Here is a 17,204-nt window from a genome sequence, read left to right as displayed (position 1 = left end):
ATTTCATTATTTTTGACTTGGAAACTCAAACAAACTTTTGTTCCATATAAAAGAGCATACTTTAAAATACAAAGTTTATATTAACAAAATTTTAATTGTTTAAGTAAATTCACATATATAAATTCACAAATATTCTTAATCACTAACATAGACATCACTTGGTGCAACATATGAAACACGATATATGCAACATATAAATGCTATATTTGCAACATGAAATGCATTAATGCTTCAATGCTTGTTGATTATGCTTGATGATGCTTATGATCATAATTTTAGTTGCTTTTTAACATCTAGGATGTTACATCTGCTGCGCTAGCACACCATGTTGCAAGAGATTTTTCAAATATGCTACTGTGTTTTCCTTTTTTTCCCAATCAAAGATCATTATTGTGTTGATCCCTTGGCATTCAATCGTCAACTCTCCCAAGAACAAGATTGTTGTTGAATGCCCTCGTAGACTGACGATGCTCACGGTAAAGCCCACCTTCCCATTTGCTGCCAAGCCAGGATGTTGCCACTCATGCTGTTGGTCCTAAGAAAGAGAAAGAGGAGGGAGAGATGAGACTGTGTGTTGCGCTAGGGTTGGGCTATACCGTTGTAGGGGGCTCTCCACAAAACTTCATGGAGGTTGCTGCAAAATGACAAGGTTACCGAATGTTGGCTTCTTCACGTTGAAATAAAATTTACATCAAGGTTCTAGTAATAAAATACCCAAACACGGTTACCATTTAGAGAGAACAAGTCAGGCGGCGATTTGAAATTTTCAAATGTAGAGGCCTTTTTTACAAAATAGACAATGACATGCGTCACTATGTGCAAGAGCCACCCATGCTCAGAATTCTCTTGAATGAGGAGATAGAGGGTGCTTTTAATAAACCAAATATATTAATGTTGCATATCTTTTCTCGGTGGTGCTTATGATAAATTGGTGGCATTAGTTTGGACACAGCTAAGCATTGCCAAAAGAAATTATAACTCACAGTGAAGCAAATAAGAAGTTGTGAAATGGTGCTAGTTATGACAACCAAGAATGAAGCATGCCATAATGAACCATCTAAAGAAATAAATGCCAAAGATGATGATATCTAGATTATTCAATAAAATTAATGTATGTATGTATATATACATCATAGTTTAGTAGTATGAATAATGTACTATATCACTTAATAACTGTCTGCTTCCGGATATTATATTATATTAATATTAATATTTAATTGTATTTAGTGCTTCAACTTTTTATGGGCAATTTAGTAATTTCCATGGCCACAGACATTGTTAAATACCCGCTGGCTGCTGCTATTCCAATTTTCAAGAACCATATTCCAATAGTTTCCTCTTCTTGGTGCCGGTGAAGGGAAGGGAGGCTTACCTCAAAGGTATCTATTGATGATTTTTTCATTTTTATTTGTGTTTTTAAGTTGGATTTTGCTATGGTAGTCTAAAACAATTCTGAGACATTCATTTAATTAGATCGCATGGTTACAATCATCTACTACCTTCAGTTAATACAATCATCTATTACCTTCAGTTAGTAGCATATGATATGTACGCTCACCACCTAAATCGAGGTTCCCCCACCCTCTAATGCCGAAGAGGCCACCAGAGGCGAGGGGGAGCCGCCGAGATTGGCGCCGGAAAGCACTCACCCTCGGTTCGCCCTGATCTACTATAGCAAGGGGGAAACGTGTTGAGAAAGGGAAGACCACGACACATTAGCTTTTTATGCATGTAACGCCTCCATGTTAACAGTGTCGCGTGGGGGAAACGTGTTGAGAAAGGGAAGACCACGGCACATTAGCTTTTTATGCATGTAACGCCTCCATGTTAATAGTGTCGCGTGTACCTCCTATGTTAGCCGGCATGTTAGGCTTAGGCGGTGATTTTTTTATTCATGTGCGTGTTTTTTTCCCTAACTTCCATTAGTTGCCAATTTTTTTCACACATATAACGTGTTTTTCTAATCACGCATGTAACGTGTAATGTCCCTATATTTTTGCTGGTTAATATTATAACAAACCATATTATTTGGTAACATGTCATGTACATAAATATAATCCACCGGCCACAGTTGGTAATGTTAGCGAACTGTCATGGAACATGTATAACTCAAAGCCATAGTTAACATTACATGTTTATTACATGACTTGTTTAACGATTTTGACGTATTCCTCGACATGACTTTTGTGTACTTTTTTTAACCAATTTTAAGATAGAAATTTGTATGTTAGTGTAACGGTGTATACATTATGAACCTGCTAAAAAGAACTTTTGTGGTACCCTATCATGGCCAACTTTAACCTTGTAACTTGATGGGTTCACATGCACCATGATATAGGATTGATAGTTGTATCATGCATAACATATCATTGATACAGATGGGAAAAGAAATTTGGATAGCGCTATTTACCAATAGTTCGAATTCGAATACAGGATACCGATATTGTCAGATGCGAATATCATATCTTAGGCTATATTTATTTATTTAACTAATTAATTTATAAATTAAAAAAATCAATGGTTCAGATGTATTGAAGTATCACCTCCTAGTTGGTAACCGGAAGTATAGTAACATTACCCTTTAAAGTTACTATAGTGATGAGGACACTGATCATACCTTTTCATCTGCTATTACAAGGAAAGCCATGGAGGAAGGGCAGCAGCAGGTCAATGCTTATACTGATGAGGACACTGATTACACTGATAATGAAGACTACAACGACGAGGACTACACTCTAGAGCCCGAGACGGCGTCCAAACGCCAGAAGCGCCACACTCCGGAGCAGATCCGAGAACTCAGAGCGTAATACAGTAGAACCAATTAAATCAAACGAGAAAGAATTAATTAATGTTTTCTTGGTTTATTACTTTGGAGTTAATTGCTTGAGTGCCCAGCCCTTTATATCTGTCTTGTGTTGTGCAGTGCATACCAACAGAATGACCACCCAGACGAGCCGACACGGTGCTCGCTCGGCGCAAAGATCGGCTTGGAGGGCAAGCAAGTGCAGTACTGGTTCCAAAACCAGCGTTCCCAGATGCAGGTCACAGTCATACACATCTTTTCATTCCATTCCATGCATGATCAAATGTACAGCTAGTAGTGGAAAGAACTGACGGTTGCAGTTTCTTTCAAAATTCCTGCAGGCAAAGGCTGTGGTGCAGAAGAGCAAGGCGGCTCAGCGGGAGACTGCTGCACTGACGGCCGAGAACATGTCGCTTCGCAAGGCCATACTGACCAACTCCTGCTTCACATGCGGCGGCGCAATGGTGCCCGCCGAGCTGCCGGCCGAGAACCGGCGCTTGCTGATGGAGAACATGAGGCTCAGGGTCGAGTGCATACACGCCACCGCCCTGCTCAACCAGATCTTGCGCTCGGCACCCCCAGCCGAGCGGCGCCCACCAGCAGTCGTCGCCTGCCGCCCTGTGCTGTCCGTCGGCGAAGGGGCCAGCAAGGCCGACCGCGCTGCTCGTCTCCGCAGGCACGCGGAGGCTGCCATGGACCAGTTCCTACTGCTCGCGACCAAGGGGGAGCCGCTGTGGCTGCCCACCCCCGACGGGGAGGAGCTCAGCTACCTGGGGTGCCAAAAGAAAGCGACACTCCCGGTGCACCATGGGTTCTGCCCGGACGGATTCATCATGGAGGCCACCAGGAAGACTGGCATGGTCAGAGCCTTTGTCGCCGACCTCATCGTCATGCTTACAGACGCGGTACGTGCGTGCACATGTACACACATCTTCGTTCTCCCATCCATGCATTCCTGCAGCAATCGCACTGCTAAATATGCATCTAAAGTGGCTTTAATTTGGTGTTCGTGTTTGTGTTGTTTGTCGATCAGAAGCGCTGGTCTGAGATGTTCCCCGGCATCGTGGCTGGTGTGACCGCCAATGGTGCCATCTCCGGTGGCGTCTTGGGTTCACGTATTCAGCTGGTGTGTTCGGTTCGCATGCATATTCCATTCGACATCTGTGTTTTTTTAGCCAGCGATATATGTATTGGTCGTTCAACTGACATTGTGGAGCACCGATCGAGCACTTGCAGATGAACGCAGAGCTGTGGGTGCAGTCGCCACGTCTGCTCAACCGCAGCATCAACTTTCTGAGGTATAACAAGCGGGTGGCCGAGGGGCAGTGGGCTGTGATGGACGTGTCCGTCGACGGCATCCTTGGACCGCTAGGCAGCCGCACCGCTGATGCTGCCGCTGTTGCAAACAACACAGGCTGCAGGCTGCTGCCGTCCGGCTGCCTCATTGAGGACATGGGCAATGGCTACTGCAAGGTAAGTACAGTCCAACTCCAGCTTGTTACTACAATCCCTCCATAAACAGTAATTATATTTTAGAATTCAGACCTTCAGCTTGAAATTCCCTCGTGCATTGCAGATCACATGGGTTGTCCACGCGGAGTACGACGAGACCGCAGTGCCAACAATGTTCAGGCCACTGCTCCGCTCTGGGAAGGCTCTCGGCGCGCATCGCTGGCTCGCGTCGCTGCAGAGGCAGTGTGAATACCTCGCTGTTCTGCACTCCATCCAGGTCCCGAGAGGCGACAACGACAACACAGGTGAGTCATGTCATGGACAACAAGGAAACTGTCCATATATAACCTCTGATTTCACTTTTCATATACTCTTGGATTAATTAGCTGGGAACACTAACATTTGAGCGATATATATATCGGCTTTGTTCTTGAAAGCTTCCACTGCAGCTGCCATTTCGTCAATGGGGAAGAGGGGGATCCTGGAGCTGGCACAGAGGATGATGACGGTTTTCTACTCGGCTGTCTCTGGTCCCGTCACTCAGCCGTCCAGCAACCTCTACGAGTGGCCTGCTAGCGCTGGCACAGGCGCCAGAAGGACTGACGCAGCTGTGCGCATGGTGACCTGGAAGAAAGCCGGCAGCGTGGCTGACCTGGTTCTGAGCTCCAGCACCACGGTGTGGCTGCCGAACACGCCGCCGCAGCTTGTGTTCCAGTACCTCTGCGATGGCCAGAGCCGCGGCGAGTGGGACGTCTTCGCCAATGGCGAGGCGGTGACTGAGCTCTACTCTGTGGCCACGGGCCATCTCCATGGCAATGCTGTCTCCGTGCAATACTCCAATGTGAGTTTATTATTTGCAGTACGTTCTAGCTAGCAATGCTATCACAGCAAAGAGTCACTGGATATATATCTATCTGATTCAATTCTGTTGCAGGTGATGACCGATGGAACCGACAGCAAGAAGGTGCTGATCTTGCAACAGGCGTGCACCGACGCGTCATGCTCCATGGTGGTCTACGCTCCCCTCGAAGAGGATTTCATGCGTGCGGTCATGGACGGTGGCGACCACGCCTCTGTCTTCCTCATGCCGTCTGGGTTCGCCATCCTTCCGGACGGCCATGGCAGGGCTCGCCATGCTCCGAGCTCCTCCAGCGCTCCCGTCGGCCGCGACAACACTGCTGGGTCCCTGCTCACTATGGCATGTCAGGCGCTGCTGCCCGGCTCATCCCCGTCTGACAACCATGCCGCTGATGGGGCCTTCGACGACGTTGGCAAGCTGCTCTGTCATGCATTGAAGAAGATCAAGGCTGCCGTCAAGGCCAACATCGTCATCCCAGCTTGATGCAAGGGGTCGGGCACAATGCCGAATAATGCTTCTACCAAATTTGAGACTTGCCCAGAGAATAAAAACATTTAGACTCGGTTATCGACGTGGTAGTCCCCTTTTCGGAACATTATCGTCATTCTCGTTTTCTCCATTTTATTGCTTTTGTCATGGATTTGTGTTGGTTTAATAATATGGATTATGTTAGGATGGTTTGTCATAATGTTTTCTTGTAGTGATCTGGTTACTAGTACTTGTTGCTTGAAAATTTCAGTTTTTCTTCACTAAGAGCTTGCCATCAGGTTTTTCGGTTTGCCTTGGTGTCATGATATTTTGCAGCGCAGGTAAGTTTCATGGCAGTGTCCAATTTTAAATTGATCGGAGGTTGTTCGTATCAATATCCATTTGAGAATCTAAGTTAAGATGTGTCTTGGTTGGCACAATGAGTGATTATTGGTTGGCTAAATTCAGCCAGATTAGGCCCCAGATGTAATACTATGTTGATTGGATGCCTGGTTTAGCAGTTGGGTGGTTGGGCTCTTGCCTCCTTCATGCAAAAGTTGTTTTCCAAGCATGTTTGCCCTGTATCATGAGGATACTTTTGCAATCATGTTTGACCACTATCACTATCTTGGGCACATTATGGTAAGTGTTGAACGTAAATATTCTGTTCACATATTTAACAAGCTCACAAATACATTGACTAGCTAACTGGTTCCTTGATTTCCCTTTCTGTATGATCATCCTAAAGATGCTGAGCTACTCAACACCCTTCATCAAGTTCTATGCTGAGATGGAAACCATCTTTGGCAGCGGCATGGCAATAGGCCGATTTGCCCATGGGTCCAATAAACCTCTTGGGGTGAGCTTTATACAGGCTGACAGTGCTGCTGGCAGAATGGAAGGCACATCAGTGAATCAAGGGGGTGATGAAAAAGACTGAGTTGGGGGAGGGCACAAGGCATGTGTTGACCTCCAATGGTGGAGGTAAACACAAAAGGTCATACTTCGATGAGAATGAGATCCTACTCATGACAACCATGAATGATGTTGCCAACAATGTTGCCAGTGCCCTAAGGGAGACTGGGCCTGCTCGATGTAGACATGTACCATGCTATCATGAACATGTCTGGATTCATAGAGGAGGTCCTCATTGTGGCCTCCAACCATCCACACTCGCACCTTTCACAGCAGCGTTGTAACCCATATCGCAATCCAATTTCGGCCTCGGCAGTAAGCTGTCGACAGTGATACTCATAGCCATTACCGTTGGTATCTGAGACCGACTAGGGTGTACACTACACCACCGTATTGACTTATCATCCATCCATGATAAGGTTCTTACTTCCATTGCATTGAAACACGACCCGTGTGTGTGGGTATGCACTAACACCGTCGCATGGCTTATGATCCGTCCGTGATCAGATCCTTATTCCGTCGTATTGGAGCGTGACCCACCTGTGTTGTGGCGAACATCACCATCGCTTCAGCGTATGAACCGTCTGGTCATAGAGCATGGTCACCATCGTGTTGCAGTACGATCCGCCCGTGATGATCCTTTAGTCGGTGTCGAGTTACTGAACTATTCGGCGGTGATGCACTATTGACTCCTGCCGCATCAGACGAATAGTGGTGGTGATGGCCGTCTGCTTCACCAAAGGCGAGTGGTACGGCGGTGATGACAAAATAACCAACGGCCCTTACATCCGACGGTGACAGAATTGCACCAGGTCTTCACAATATATTTACTAATTCAACTGGGCCTTAATAACTTACTGAACACACACCATACAAATATAATCATTACACATTATTCATTATATCCACAACGAAGAGTACTTGTTATAATAACAATGCTCGACACTAACACAACAACTGTGTCAACTGATGAATTATCATAAGCCATACATAGATAGCATAATAAAGGTTCTGCTCCCTACAGACTTACGTAACTAAAAAGAGGTAGATGTGCTCCGCTCTTTCAGATTGGCACTCCTTGATCAGCTTGGCAGCCAATGCAGCATAGAACCCCTCTTCTTTCTCCCATAGCCATTGCAGGAAAATCGTTCAAAAGCACTAAAACTCTAAAACCTGCACAATGCAAAGCAACAAAATTAATAATATTCAACATACTATTGGTTTAGTTACCAAGCCAAAATTGGACTATATATAGATTCAAAACAACTCCCTACCTGAACAAAGACATGTCCTAACAATAAAATACAGCATATGAATCTTTACTGCTCTGCTAATGACTCCATGAACAAGGGAACATAAGAAAGATAGTGAGGTCCATTCAAATAAATTCAAATAAATACTCCTGGTACTTTTATGATAGCGGATGACCTAGGCAGGGAGGACATGAACTTTTCTGCGGCTCATGTCATATGCCATCAATGTTCTGTCCTCCCCAACAAAGAAAATCAAATTTCATTCTAGGTGAACTACAATCACTCTGTAGTCCGCATTAGCAGCCTCAGAACTGAATCCAATATTGCTCAGTCCAAATAGCTATAGCGTGTTCACCGTATGCTTTAATGTCCATTTACTAGTATCATAGTCTTTAAGGATCTAGATTGAAAGGTCAAACGTATTGAAAATATCAGTAATACATTGACACAACTGACCTTGATCTCCATGGATGGACATTGCAGGACCTGATGGCCAAAGAATTTTCCTCCATGTCGTTTCCTTCATATCAACAACTATGTGGGACACCTCCAGCATGTGCATAAAACCATTAAGAAACACAGTTCCTAAAAATTTGCATGCTAGAATATCCTCTCCGCATTCAGATTCTCTACACATCCATGCTCAAGTTTTGGATGAGTAGATGCTAACAACTAACACCCTAAGCGACCTTACCCACAGTTCTACCACATGGAAGTGCGAGGAGATTGTGGGATCGAACCCCAAGCGAGCTGAACCATAACAAAGGTTGCTATGCGACAGTACCGCTAATTTGCTAGTCACCGGATTGCAGACAACATAGCGAAGCCCAACGCACCAGCAGAGGAAGAGGCCTCTACAGCAATCTGAGATGACTAAATCCTAAATGGGAAAGGGCAAGAAGGAAAAGGAGGGGTATTCACCGGTGAAGCTGGTGAATCGACGTTTGCCTTTCTAGTTGCCATACATGAATCCGGTGACAAACTGAGGCAGCTCCTTACGGTGCTCGGATTTGGAGATGAGATGGTACCAGGAGCCACACACACTTGCAGCTGCACAAGGTGCGGGAGGTGAGGTGGCAGAGGATAAGGACCAAGACATCGTCTATGAGGATGTCTACTTCGTTCCTCTTGTTGGTGGCCTCCTCCTCCATCTTGACTAGGATGTCGTGGAGCGGGGCTGGCGATGGAAGCAGCAGCACTGTCGCCTGAATCAGAGTAGGAGCACCTACGGGGATATGCTCGTGAGCACCTTAATGATCAGATGGAAGCTTGATTCGTACTCAGATGAGATAAGAGGGGAATAAAAAGCCAAGAAACATGGATAAGGGAAGTGCAAGAAAGCATTACCCTTACCTTTGGATCTTGCAGCAGTGAGCTCGAGTGACCACGGCGGTGATGAGTACCAGCCTAGTCACCGGTGGATCTGTGCGGGCGTGCCGGTGTGGCGCACCGGCGTGGAGCACTAGCTTATCGGTGGTGAGTGGTGGCTTGCATGCTGATGAGTAGGTGAGGAATAGCAGCACTTGAGGAGGAGACAGACAGGGTGGCGGCTAGGTGGGTAGCAGTCTTTGTAAGCTAACTAAAAGGCGCCAAAATTCTAAAAACGCATGGGAGTCTCGCGCTGGCTTATAAATTTTGATGATACCAGTGGTGAAGGCTACCAGCAGTGGTGATTGGGTCTTAAAGAAGATGGTACGTAGCACCTAACGACGAGTGTGTCATATGGAAATTGAACGTTGGAAATGAACAAAATATTATGAACATTATTTTTATAGGTTACAGCAAGAAGATGTTAGCACCTAACGCCGAATAACGACGGTGATACAATTTTTTCAATGATGCTTATATCCGATGGTGACATAATTGTACAATATTGATACTAACAATGTTCAAAATCAACAAAAGATATTGTTTTTTATTAACTCTGTTACACTTTTCATTCACCATGCATACAATAACAAGGATCTATCAGCAACTATAGTTATGATGACAAAAACCTTGGTCCTATTCTTTAGCACTACTTCAGCAGTACTTTTCAGCGAATGAACAATATTTTTCTCTCACAACAAATTAGCATAAGCATCAACATAAGCCAAATTTCAGCGATGAGTGTAGGTTTATCCCCGCACTCAGCGATGGACATCTCGTGAAGCGTGGAACTTGGACAAAGGCGTAACTAAACCTTCACCACGCCTCCGGATCTTCACCATGAGTAGGGACGATGCCTGGAAGAAGCCTGTGGAAGAACCACCTCACGGAACTCCCTCTAACATCCTAGAGGATGAGGAGCCCCGTGAGGAGCCTTGCCCGTGACGTCTTCTTCATCATCGGGGAGAAACACATGGCACGGCGTCGAGAGATCCCAGGTGGAGATCTATGGGCTCAAAAGGTTTCCCAGCAACAGCAAGGCACCCTTCGCCCTCTAGGATTTCCTACAGATATTCTGACCTGGAAGTCTCCCGCACGCCGACCATCAATGAGCCTAGCCGCAGTGTCACCGGTGACCCAGGCCACCGAAGATGGTATTGTTCTTCCCCATCTCTTCATGGAACTTCCTCTAATACCTAAGACGAACGGCCACCAGCAGGCCACTATAGAACCCAATCTTGAAAACCTTCTCCCAGCAACAGTGGAGCCACCGAAGTACGCCATGGACCATGGTGGACGAAAGGAGTTGCCGCTATCTCACTCAGTCTAATGCTAAGGGATTTGGAGGGAGGGGAGGGGAGGGGCGAGAGACTCAGTGCACCCAGACCTGGCTTAAATAGGCCAACTTGAAGATGCACCTAGACTCAATGCAGTTAAGATGCGTGATCTAGGGAGCACGCATCAAGGAAGATGAGGTATACGACAGTTCCTGGCGTAACAAGTGGTGGGGATGGTGTTGGAATTTGGGACATTCAACACTCACCTTGAAGGTGCACCCAGACTCACTGCAGTTAAGATGCGTGGTCTAGAGAGCAAGCATTAGGGAAGATGAGGTATACGACAGTTCACGACGTAACAAGTGTTGGGAACGTTGTTGGAAGTTGGGACGGCATTCAACAGTCACGCACGCTTCCCTGAGTTTTGGGCTTCCTGTGCATCTTACTACCTCAGTCCCAAAAAAAGACTTATTATGAAAATATATTCTATCATTAATCTGTTGATATTTGTTTTGGATTATAAATGTTTGTATTTTCTATGTAATCCCTTGACTCCTCTGGAAGCGAGAATTGCATTCTTTTTGGGACAGAGGGAGTAACATTTTTTGGTGTGAACACATGCCCCCAATCTCGTGCATAACTTGATGAACCCACTATAGAGGTCCCCTAGGGCTATAAATTTGGAGGCAAGGTGGAGTAGAAGGAATACTACTTGTGTTCATTTGTTGTGCTATGACACATATCTTTTCTTCTTCATTTTCTCCTTCTAGTCTTCTTCTGAACAATGGTTCACGACAAGCGTCCAAGGGAGGAAACTCTAGAAGCCACGGATCCACCTCCGCGCCTTTGTGTCCCTCTTTGTTGCCAAGGGTGAGAGGGAATGGTTTCTTATCTCTATGGCCACCTTGCATTAATCCTTAGAATATGCAGGGCTACCTCTCATGCTATGGTACATCGGCTAGCTCCGGCGGTGGTTAGACAACAATCGATTGTGTGTGCTATCGAAGCACAACTTGCTAGGTCCATGGTATCTTCACCTTCATCTTCATCCTCCTAGTCGGGTCAGGATATCTAGAATCTTATCCGTGAAAGGAGGGAGGCCGAGAACATGTATTCTAAAGCCATGCTTGAGGTAGGTCGGCTCGAGCAATGTCTCGATGCTGTTAAAATAGTCCTCTCTACATCTGAAGAAGAGACCAATGTTGCTTAGATGAGGGTTGATGAAGCTCATGCTAGGGCAGCAGGTAAAATTTCTTTGAAGAGGTGTTGCTTTTATATTTGTGACTTTATCTGGTAACCCTTCATTTTTATTAGATCTTGAGGAACAACTGGCTGCTTCTCGTTGTGAGATCAAGGAGGCTCATCATGGGGAGATCAACCTAGAGAATCACCACGAGACCCTCCAATGTGTAGCACTTGGCACAGTTGTAGCAGTCAACGCCAGGGGTGTTTCTCTTGAAGGTTGCCTGTAGGATGTCTCGGTTCATGCTAGAGAAGTGGCAACTCATGGGGTCTGCTATGGTGTAGGTATCGCTTAGGCTGCAGCGCAACTGCGTTTAGGGCACGAGCTATGTCACCTAGAACCTAGTTTTCTAGACACTAATCAGTTGGAAGATCAAGAGGACCTGATTGGAGACTTCACTGATGCTGCTGAGGCTATCGCAGTTATCATCTATGCAGAAGATGTTGTAAACAATGTTTTCCCAGGACCATAGATTATATTTAGGGTCTTATAAGTAAAGAATATATTGTTTGAATGCCACTTTTGATCCTATGTCTTTTATTGTTATTTTTTGTTCTAAAGGCGATACTCCAGGTGTCAGCTATTTTGAGCCGATAAGACTTAGCTATCAAGCATCGACCCAAATACTTGGGTAGTACTTCTTTACATATTTTCCATTAAGATCTACAAGATAACAGATCTGTATCATACGGCGGTTTGCACATACAAAGCAATAGATCTGCATCTCGATCCTCCAAGGTACAAAGATCATAGAATCAAAAGAATGACGCAGCACATCGCAAAACTTCACCCTAAGTGAGGTGCTCTACCTTTCATCTTGCAACCCTCACGGTCAAGGGATGTGATCTGCTTCTTGACCGTGAGAGTTGCAAGATAGAATATAAGCACCCAATCTTGAAGAACGAGCACCTCGCAAACTTGAAGCACCCTAATCGAGTATGGAGCCCTTGAACAGGAGAGAACCAGATGATTACTGATCTTCTGTTAACACAAGATCTACAAGAAGATCTGCAATCATCAAGGTCAAGCTCCTATTCAACGGCATCACCTCGCAAAGGATGGAGAAGGAGCACCTCGCAAAACTTGCACCAACATCTCAGTGAGGTGCTTTATATTCCATAATCTTGCTACCACTAAGGATCAAGGGATGCAAATCTACATCTCGATCCTAAAAGGCAACAAGATTATGGAATCTAAAGCACCTAATCTTGAAGGCCTTCTCCAAACACTAGCATCCCTGTGAGGTGCTTTATCTCCATCTTGAGGCCGTGAGAGGTGCAAGGATGAAGACAAAACACTTCTTGGCGATGAGGAAAGATATAGTAGCTCACGAGTGTGTGGATTGAGCCCAAGAGGTGCATCTGGACCCTGGTTAAATAGGCCAACCTTGAAGATGGAGAAATGCAAGTAATGGTGATGCAACTGTGTTGTGGGTAGTTGGGAAATAACTCATGTTGACATCACCACCGATAGACCAAACAGTCGTGGAGGGCCGGCGGCCATAACATGTATCCTAGTCGGCTCGGCTTTTCATAGGACTGAGAAAATACCACTGCCACATCTATTGTTAACCCGTTGGTGGTAGAAGTCTCAACTGTCGGTTTCCTTCCTTAGGAAGCCTCGCTATCGGTCCAACCGGCGGTGGAAGTATAACACCGTCGCTTCTATCGCTACGGCAGTGAAAGTGGCGATAGTGAAAGATCAATCTGTAGTAGTGATCTACTGGACAACAAGTCTCGAGGTAAGGGGTTTATGAACATGGTGGATAGCCACAGGGTTCTTTCGCTTAGGACCTTCCTGGCCAAGAACTACTACATGTAGTTTGTTTGCCTATGGCAAGCAAGAGGGAGATGCAGTCGCGAGTATGATTTCTCCACCCTCCTTGACCACTCTCCATCTCTAATGTTTGGTTACTAATGTTGGTAGTCTCATGTACAACAAGGTAGCTTTTGGGTATGCCTTGGTGTCTCATTTGGGGGTGGCTCACTATATTGTACATGTATTGTGGAGCTCCTACTGGATGCATCTATATTGTAGGCTATGTGAACACTTGAGCCATATGTTCCCAAAAGCCATATGATGTCAACCTAGCTTACTTATATTACTTGATGATATGCTCCATGTTGTGTAGATTTGTAGTGCTTTGTTCAACTATTGCTTTATATGGTCTTACAATCTATGCTGTTGATGTATTGTTTGGTCTCCATTGTTGGTTTTTATTGATTTTGGCCCATGATGACAGCTAACACACTAGGATGACGTGGCACTACTACTGTTGTTGCTGAATTCGTTGGTTTGTTGCTAATATTGTGCTTTCACTGGGTAACTACTAACTATATTGTGCTTTGACTCTATGTAATATTGCATTTTGACTATCTTCAATATTATGATTTCATTGTCATGGTCATTGTTGGACAACTAGATGCATTTAGCTCAGTGCACTAGTACTGCCTTCTTCCATGCAAACAAACATGAACCCTATTTGTCTATTGAGTTATTTGTTTTTTTCCATGTTTCAGCTTTTTTTTTGTAACCTTGAGGTATTTATTACAGTGAAGTAGAGCCACCAGTGATTCCTTTTTTATCTAAACAATTTGCTGAATCTAAGGCCACAGATTCTGTCAGCCTTTTTTGTAACCTTGAGGTATTTATTACAGTGAAGTAGAGCCACTAGTGATTCCTTTTTTATCTAAACAATTTGCTGAATCTATGGCCACAGATTGTGCCTATGATATATCTACCTTGATATTCTTACATGATGGATGCAGTACATCGGTTTGCCTTTTGAGATCATTAGTTCAAACTAAATGAAATCGGTGACCTCCAATGCAAACTCATTCATTGACTCTGCTGCACTCTAGACTAAGGCTTCTAAAGTTTTTCTATTGTTTACACACTACTTGAATGCACTATGGTGCTAGTGATGTGACAACAATAATCCTAATTAAATGGTTTCTATGTAACAAGCACTTGAGCCATTCTGGTCTTTGTTGCAGATCAATGTGTGCTTGTTGTGTTCAAGGCGCGCCGAACTAGAGTTTACACCAACGGGCACAGATGCCAGGCCAAAGTGAATGGTTATCCTAGTGCTAGTCACTGCAAATACAAAAACTTCAATGAAGCAGTTCGATATTTCAACTCAAGTATCAATTCAAAATGTTACCTGCCTTCTGTTCATTCTTGCACTCAAACCACCTATTGGTACTACAAGCTTTGTTCTTTGCAATTTGTTGGTATTGTTCTTGTTTGCCTCTTTATCTGTGTCTCATGCAAAATGATGAGCATGTGTGGTTCATGCAACTATAATGTTTAGACATCGTGTATTAGTATTTCTGGAACTTGGTTAAAGTTAAATCATTACTGTTGATGTTAAGGTCAATAAGAGGGTTCTAATGTTTGTTGGTAAGTTAAATCAATATTGTCTTTCATGTATGGTAATCAGGCCCGATTATGTGAATTTAGAGACCTGGAGCGGAGCTAGAAAGATAGGCCCTTTAATATACCTCTAATAACATAATGATGTTTCTAAAAATAACTCTAATAATATAATGATGTTGCTAATAAATGTAATACATAAAAAATATATTTGTTTCTTCTTTGTGATTGCATCAAGGCCTCTATCCTTCTCTTCTTCTTCTTCTTCTTTCTTTTTTCACTTCCAAATGCGTGCTTTTTAGGCAACATGAGTTCAGTATAAATTTAGAAATTGGTAAGTGATTTAAGAAAATTATGCAATACTCAACTCAATTTCAGAATTTCAGAAAATTCAATGTCATACCAAACATGCATGCTGCACATAATCATAAGGGCCTAAATGGCTAAATCCCAAATCTAAAGAATAAAGATTGGAGACAAAAACAAAGTAAATATTGATTAAACATATATACTTGTCATACCACATACACAAAACACAATCAAGGAGCTTAGGGGCAATTTCATACATCCGTTACTCCGTACGTACACAGACGAGGAACGGAGAGTGGGCCGTGGGCGCCGGCGGCCGGCGGCCGCTCGCCGGTTCTGGTTGTTGCTGCGAGCACGCGACGCACAGGTGCACCGCGCACAGCCGATCGGCGATGGCAGCACGAGCGCAGTGTCGCAGAGTCACAGGTCGCAGCGGGGAAGAAGGCAGTCGCGGCCGTGCGGCGGAAGGGCAGAACACGGAGTCACGGACGCGGAAGCCAATTAGCCGAATCGACGCGATGGAAGACAAATCGGCAGCACGCACGTGCCTTTCCTGCTTCATGGGCTCCTAGCTCTGGGGCCATACTATGGGCCTCTTTAGAATAGTTCAAAGTGCTCCAAACCTATTGAAATCAGCTCTGGATCTCATTTTGTTAGCCGAACACCTACCCACCAGCAGATCTGAAGCCACCAGAAATCTAGATTTGGGGGCCAGATTCATTGATTCCAGGTGCTCTGAAAAATATGGGATCTGTACCTCCTCGTGAAGTTATGCCATTCGTTAGTGGAAAATAACAGTTCGCTCGTCTTTCTTTTTTCTCTCCGATGCCACGCTCGCCCCTGTCCCCGCGCGCTCGCCAAGCCGACCATTGGTCCCGACGCGAGCAGTGCTGACCGCAGAGACCCTGGCCCCGCCCCGCCTCGCGCTCGAGCGCCGCTAGGCCGCCATCCGCGCCACCGAACATGAGCTCGCCCCCGCCCGTCCTCGCGCCAGCGAGCGAGCGCCGCCGCCACGGGGCTTGGCTGCCCCCGCGCTCGCCCCTGGCTCGGCTGGCCGCTCCGCCTCGGGCCGGCCCCGCCGGCCGCGCTGACCACGGGGACCCCGGCCCCACCCTGCCTCACGGTCGAGCGCCGCCAGGCCAGCGGACAGGCCAGGTGATGTAGCCTGGGGATGCCCTGGCCCAACTCATCCGCACAGACCAGGCATGTCTTGGCAAACAAATAGATCCTGAGTTCATTTGTGTTTCTCTAGAGCCTGGCCAGCCAGGTGCAAGCATATGCATGGAGGAGGCTAAAAAGACTTCTGCTCTGCGAGTTGTTGTTCCATGCAGGTCGCCAAACAACTTCTACATGTTTCCAGGCTCTATCCTGACAAAGAAGTGAAGAACCAATTGTACTCCTGTTGCATCCATCTAGCCTTACCACTACCAGTGTGGGCCTGGCTCCCTGGCATGAACCTGACTGGGATGGGCAACAAACCAATCACGCGTTATGGGTGACTAAGAAAAGATGATGTTGCAGTGTGTGATGAATAATTGAGACATGTATCGAGAGGTTTGAAGTTTTTGGTGGTGCATGTGCATAGCAAAACACGATGAAATGCTTCGAGTAGTTTTGAGATTGCATTCAAGTTTTTTTTTCCTTAGACTGCAAAAAAATGTTGTTACGCTTGCAAAAAATCAATCACCTATTTACCTTATAATAGGGAATAGGGACATATTTACAGAAGACAAAATGCTATAGACATGAATCAAACGTAACAACGGAAACTAGAGATATTGACAATTCTTGACCTTCGCCAATCGCGCTTGCACGCAATCAAAAGACTGAGATTTACTGGTAAACGACCAATTGCTCATCTGCTGGGCACCAACCAAGCTTT

General features: G+C 45.3%; 1 protein-coding gene across 1 annotated transcript; it reads left to right on the top strand.

The window, feature by feature from the left end:
• The first annotated feature begins 2,645 nt into the window (after window positions 1–2,645).
• On the top strand, window positions 2,646–5,711 carry LOC136545789 (homeobox-leucine zipper protein ROC6-like). The gene is made up of 8 exons (XM_066537764.1): window positions 2,646–2,803; window positions 2,924–3,041; window positions 3,145–3,708; window positions 3,837–3,929; window positions 4,040–4,276; window positions 4,380–4,560; window positions 4,705–5,096; window positions 5,190–5,711. The coding sequence occupies exons 1-8, from the start codon at window positions 2,646–2,648 to the stop codon at window positions 5,595–5,597; spliced, it is 2,151 nt and encodes a 716-aa protein (XP_066393861.1). The 3' UTR covers window positions 5,598–5,711.
• The last annotated feature ends 11,493 nt before the right edge of the window (window positions 5,712–17,204 follow it).

The sequence above is a fragment of the Miscanthus floridulus genome, chromosome 3, assembly GCF_019320115.1.
Source record: "Miscanthus floridulus cultivar M001 chromosome 3, ASM1932011v1, whole genome shotgun sequence".
NCBI lineage: Eukaryota > Viridiplantae > Streptophyta > Magnoliopsida > Poales > Poaceae > Miscanthus > Miscanthus floridulus.
This window is presented reverse-complemented; position numbering and strand designations above follow the sequence as displayed.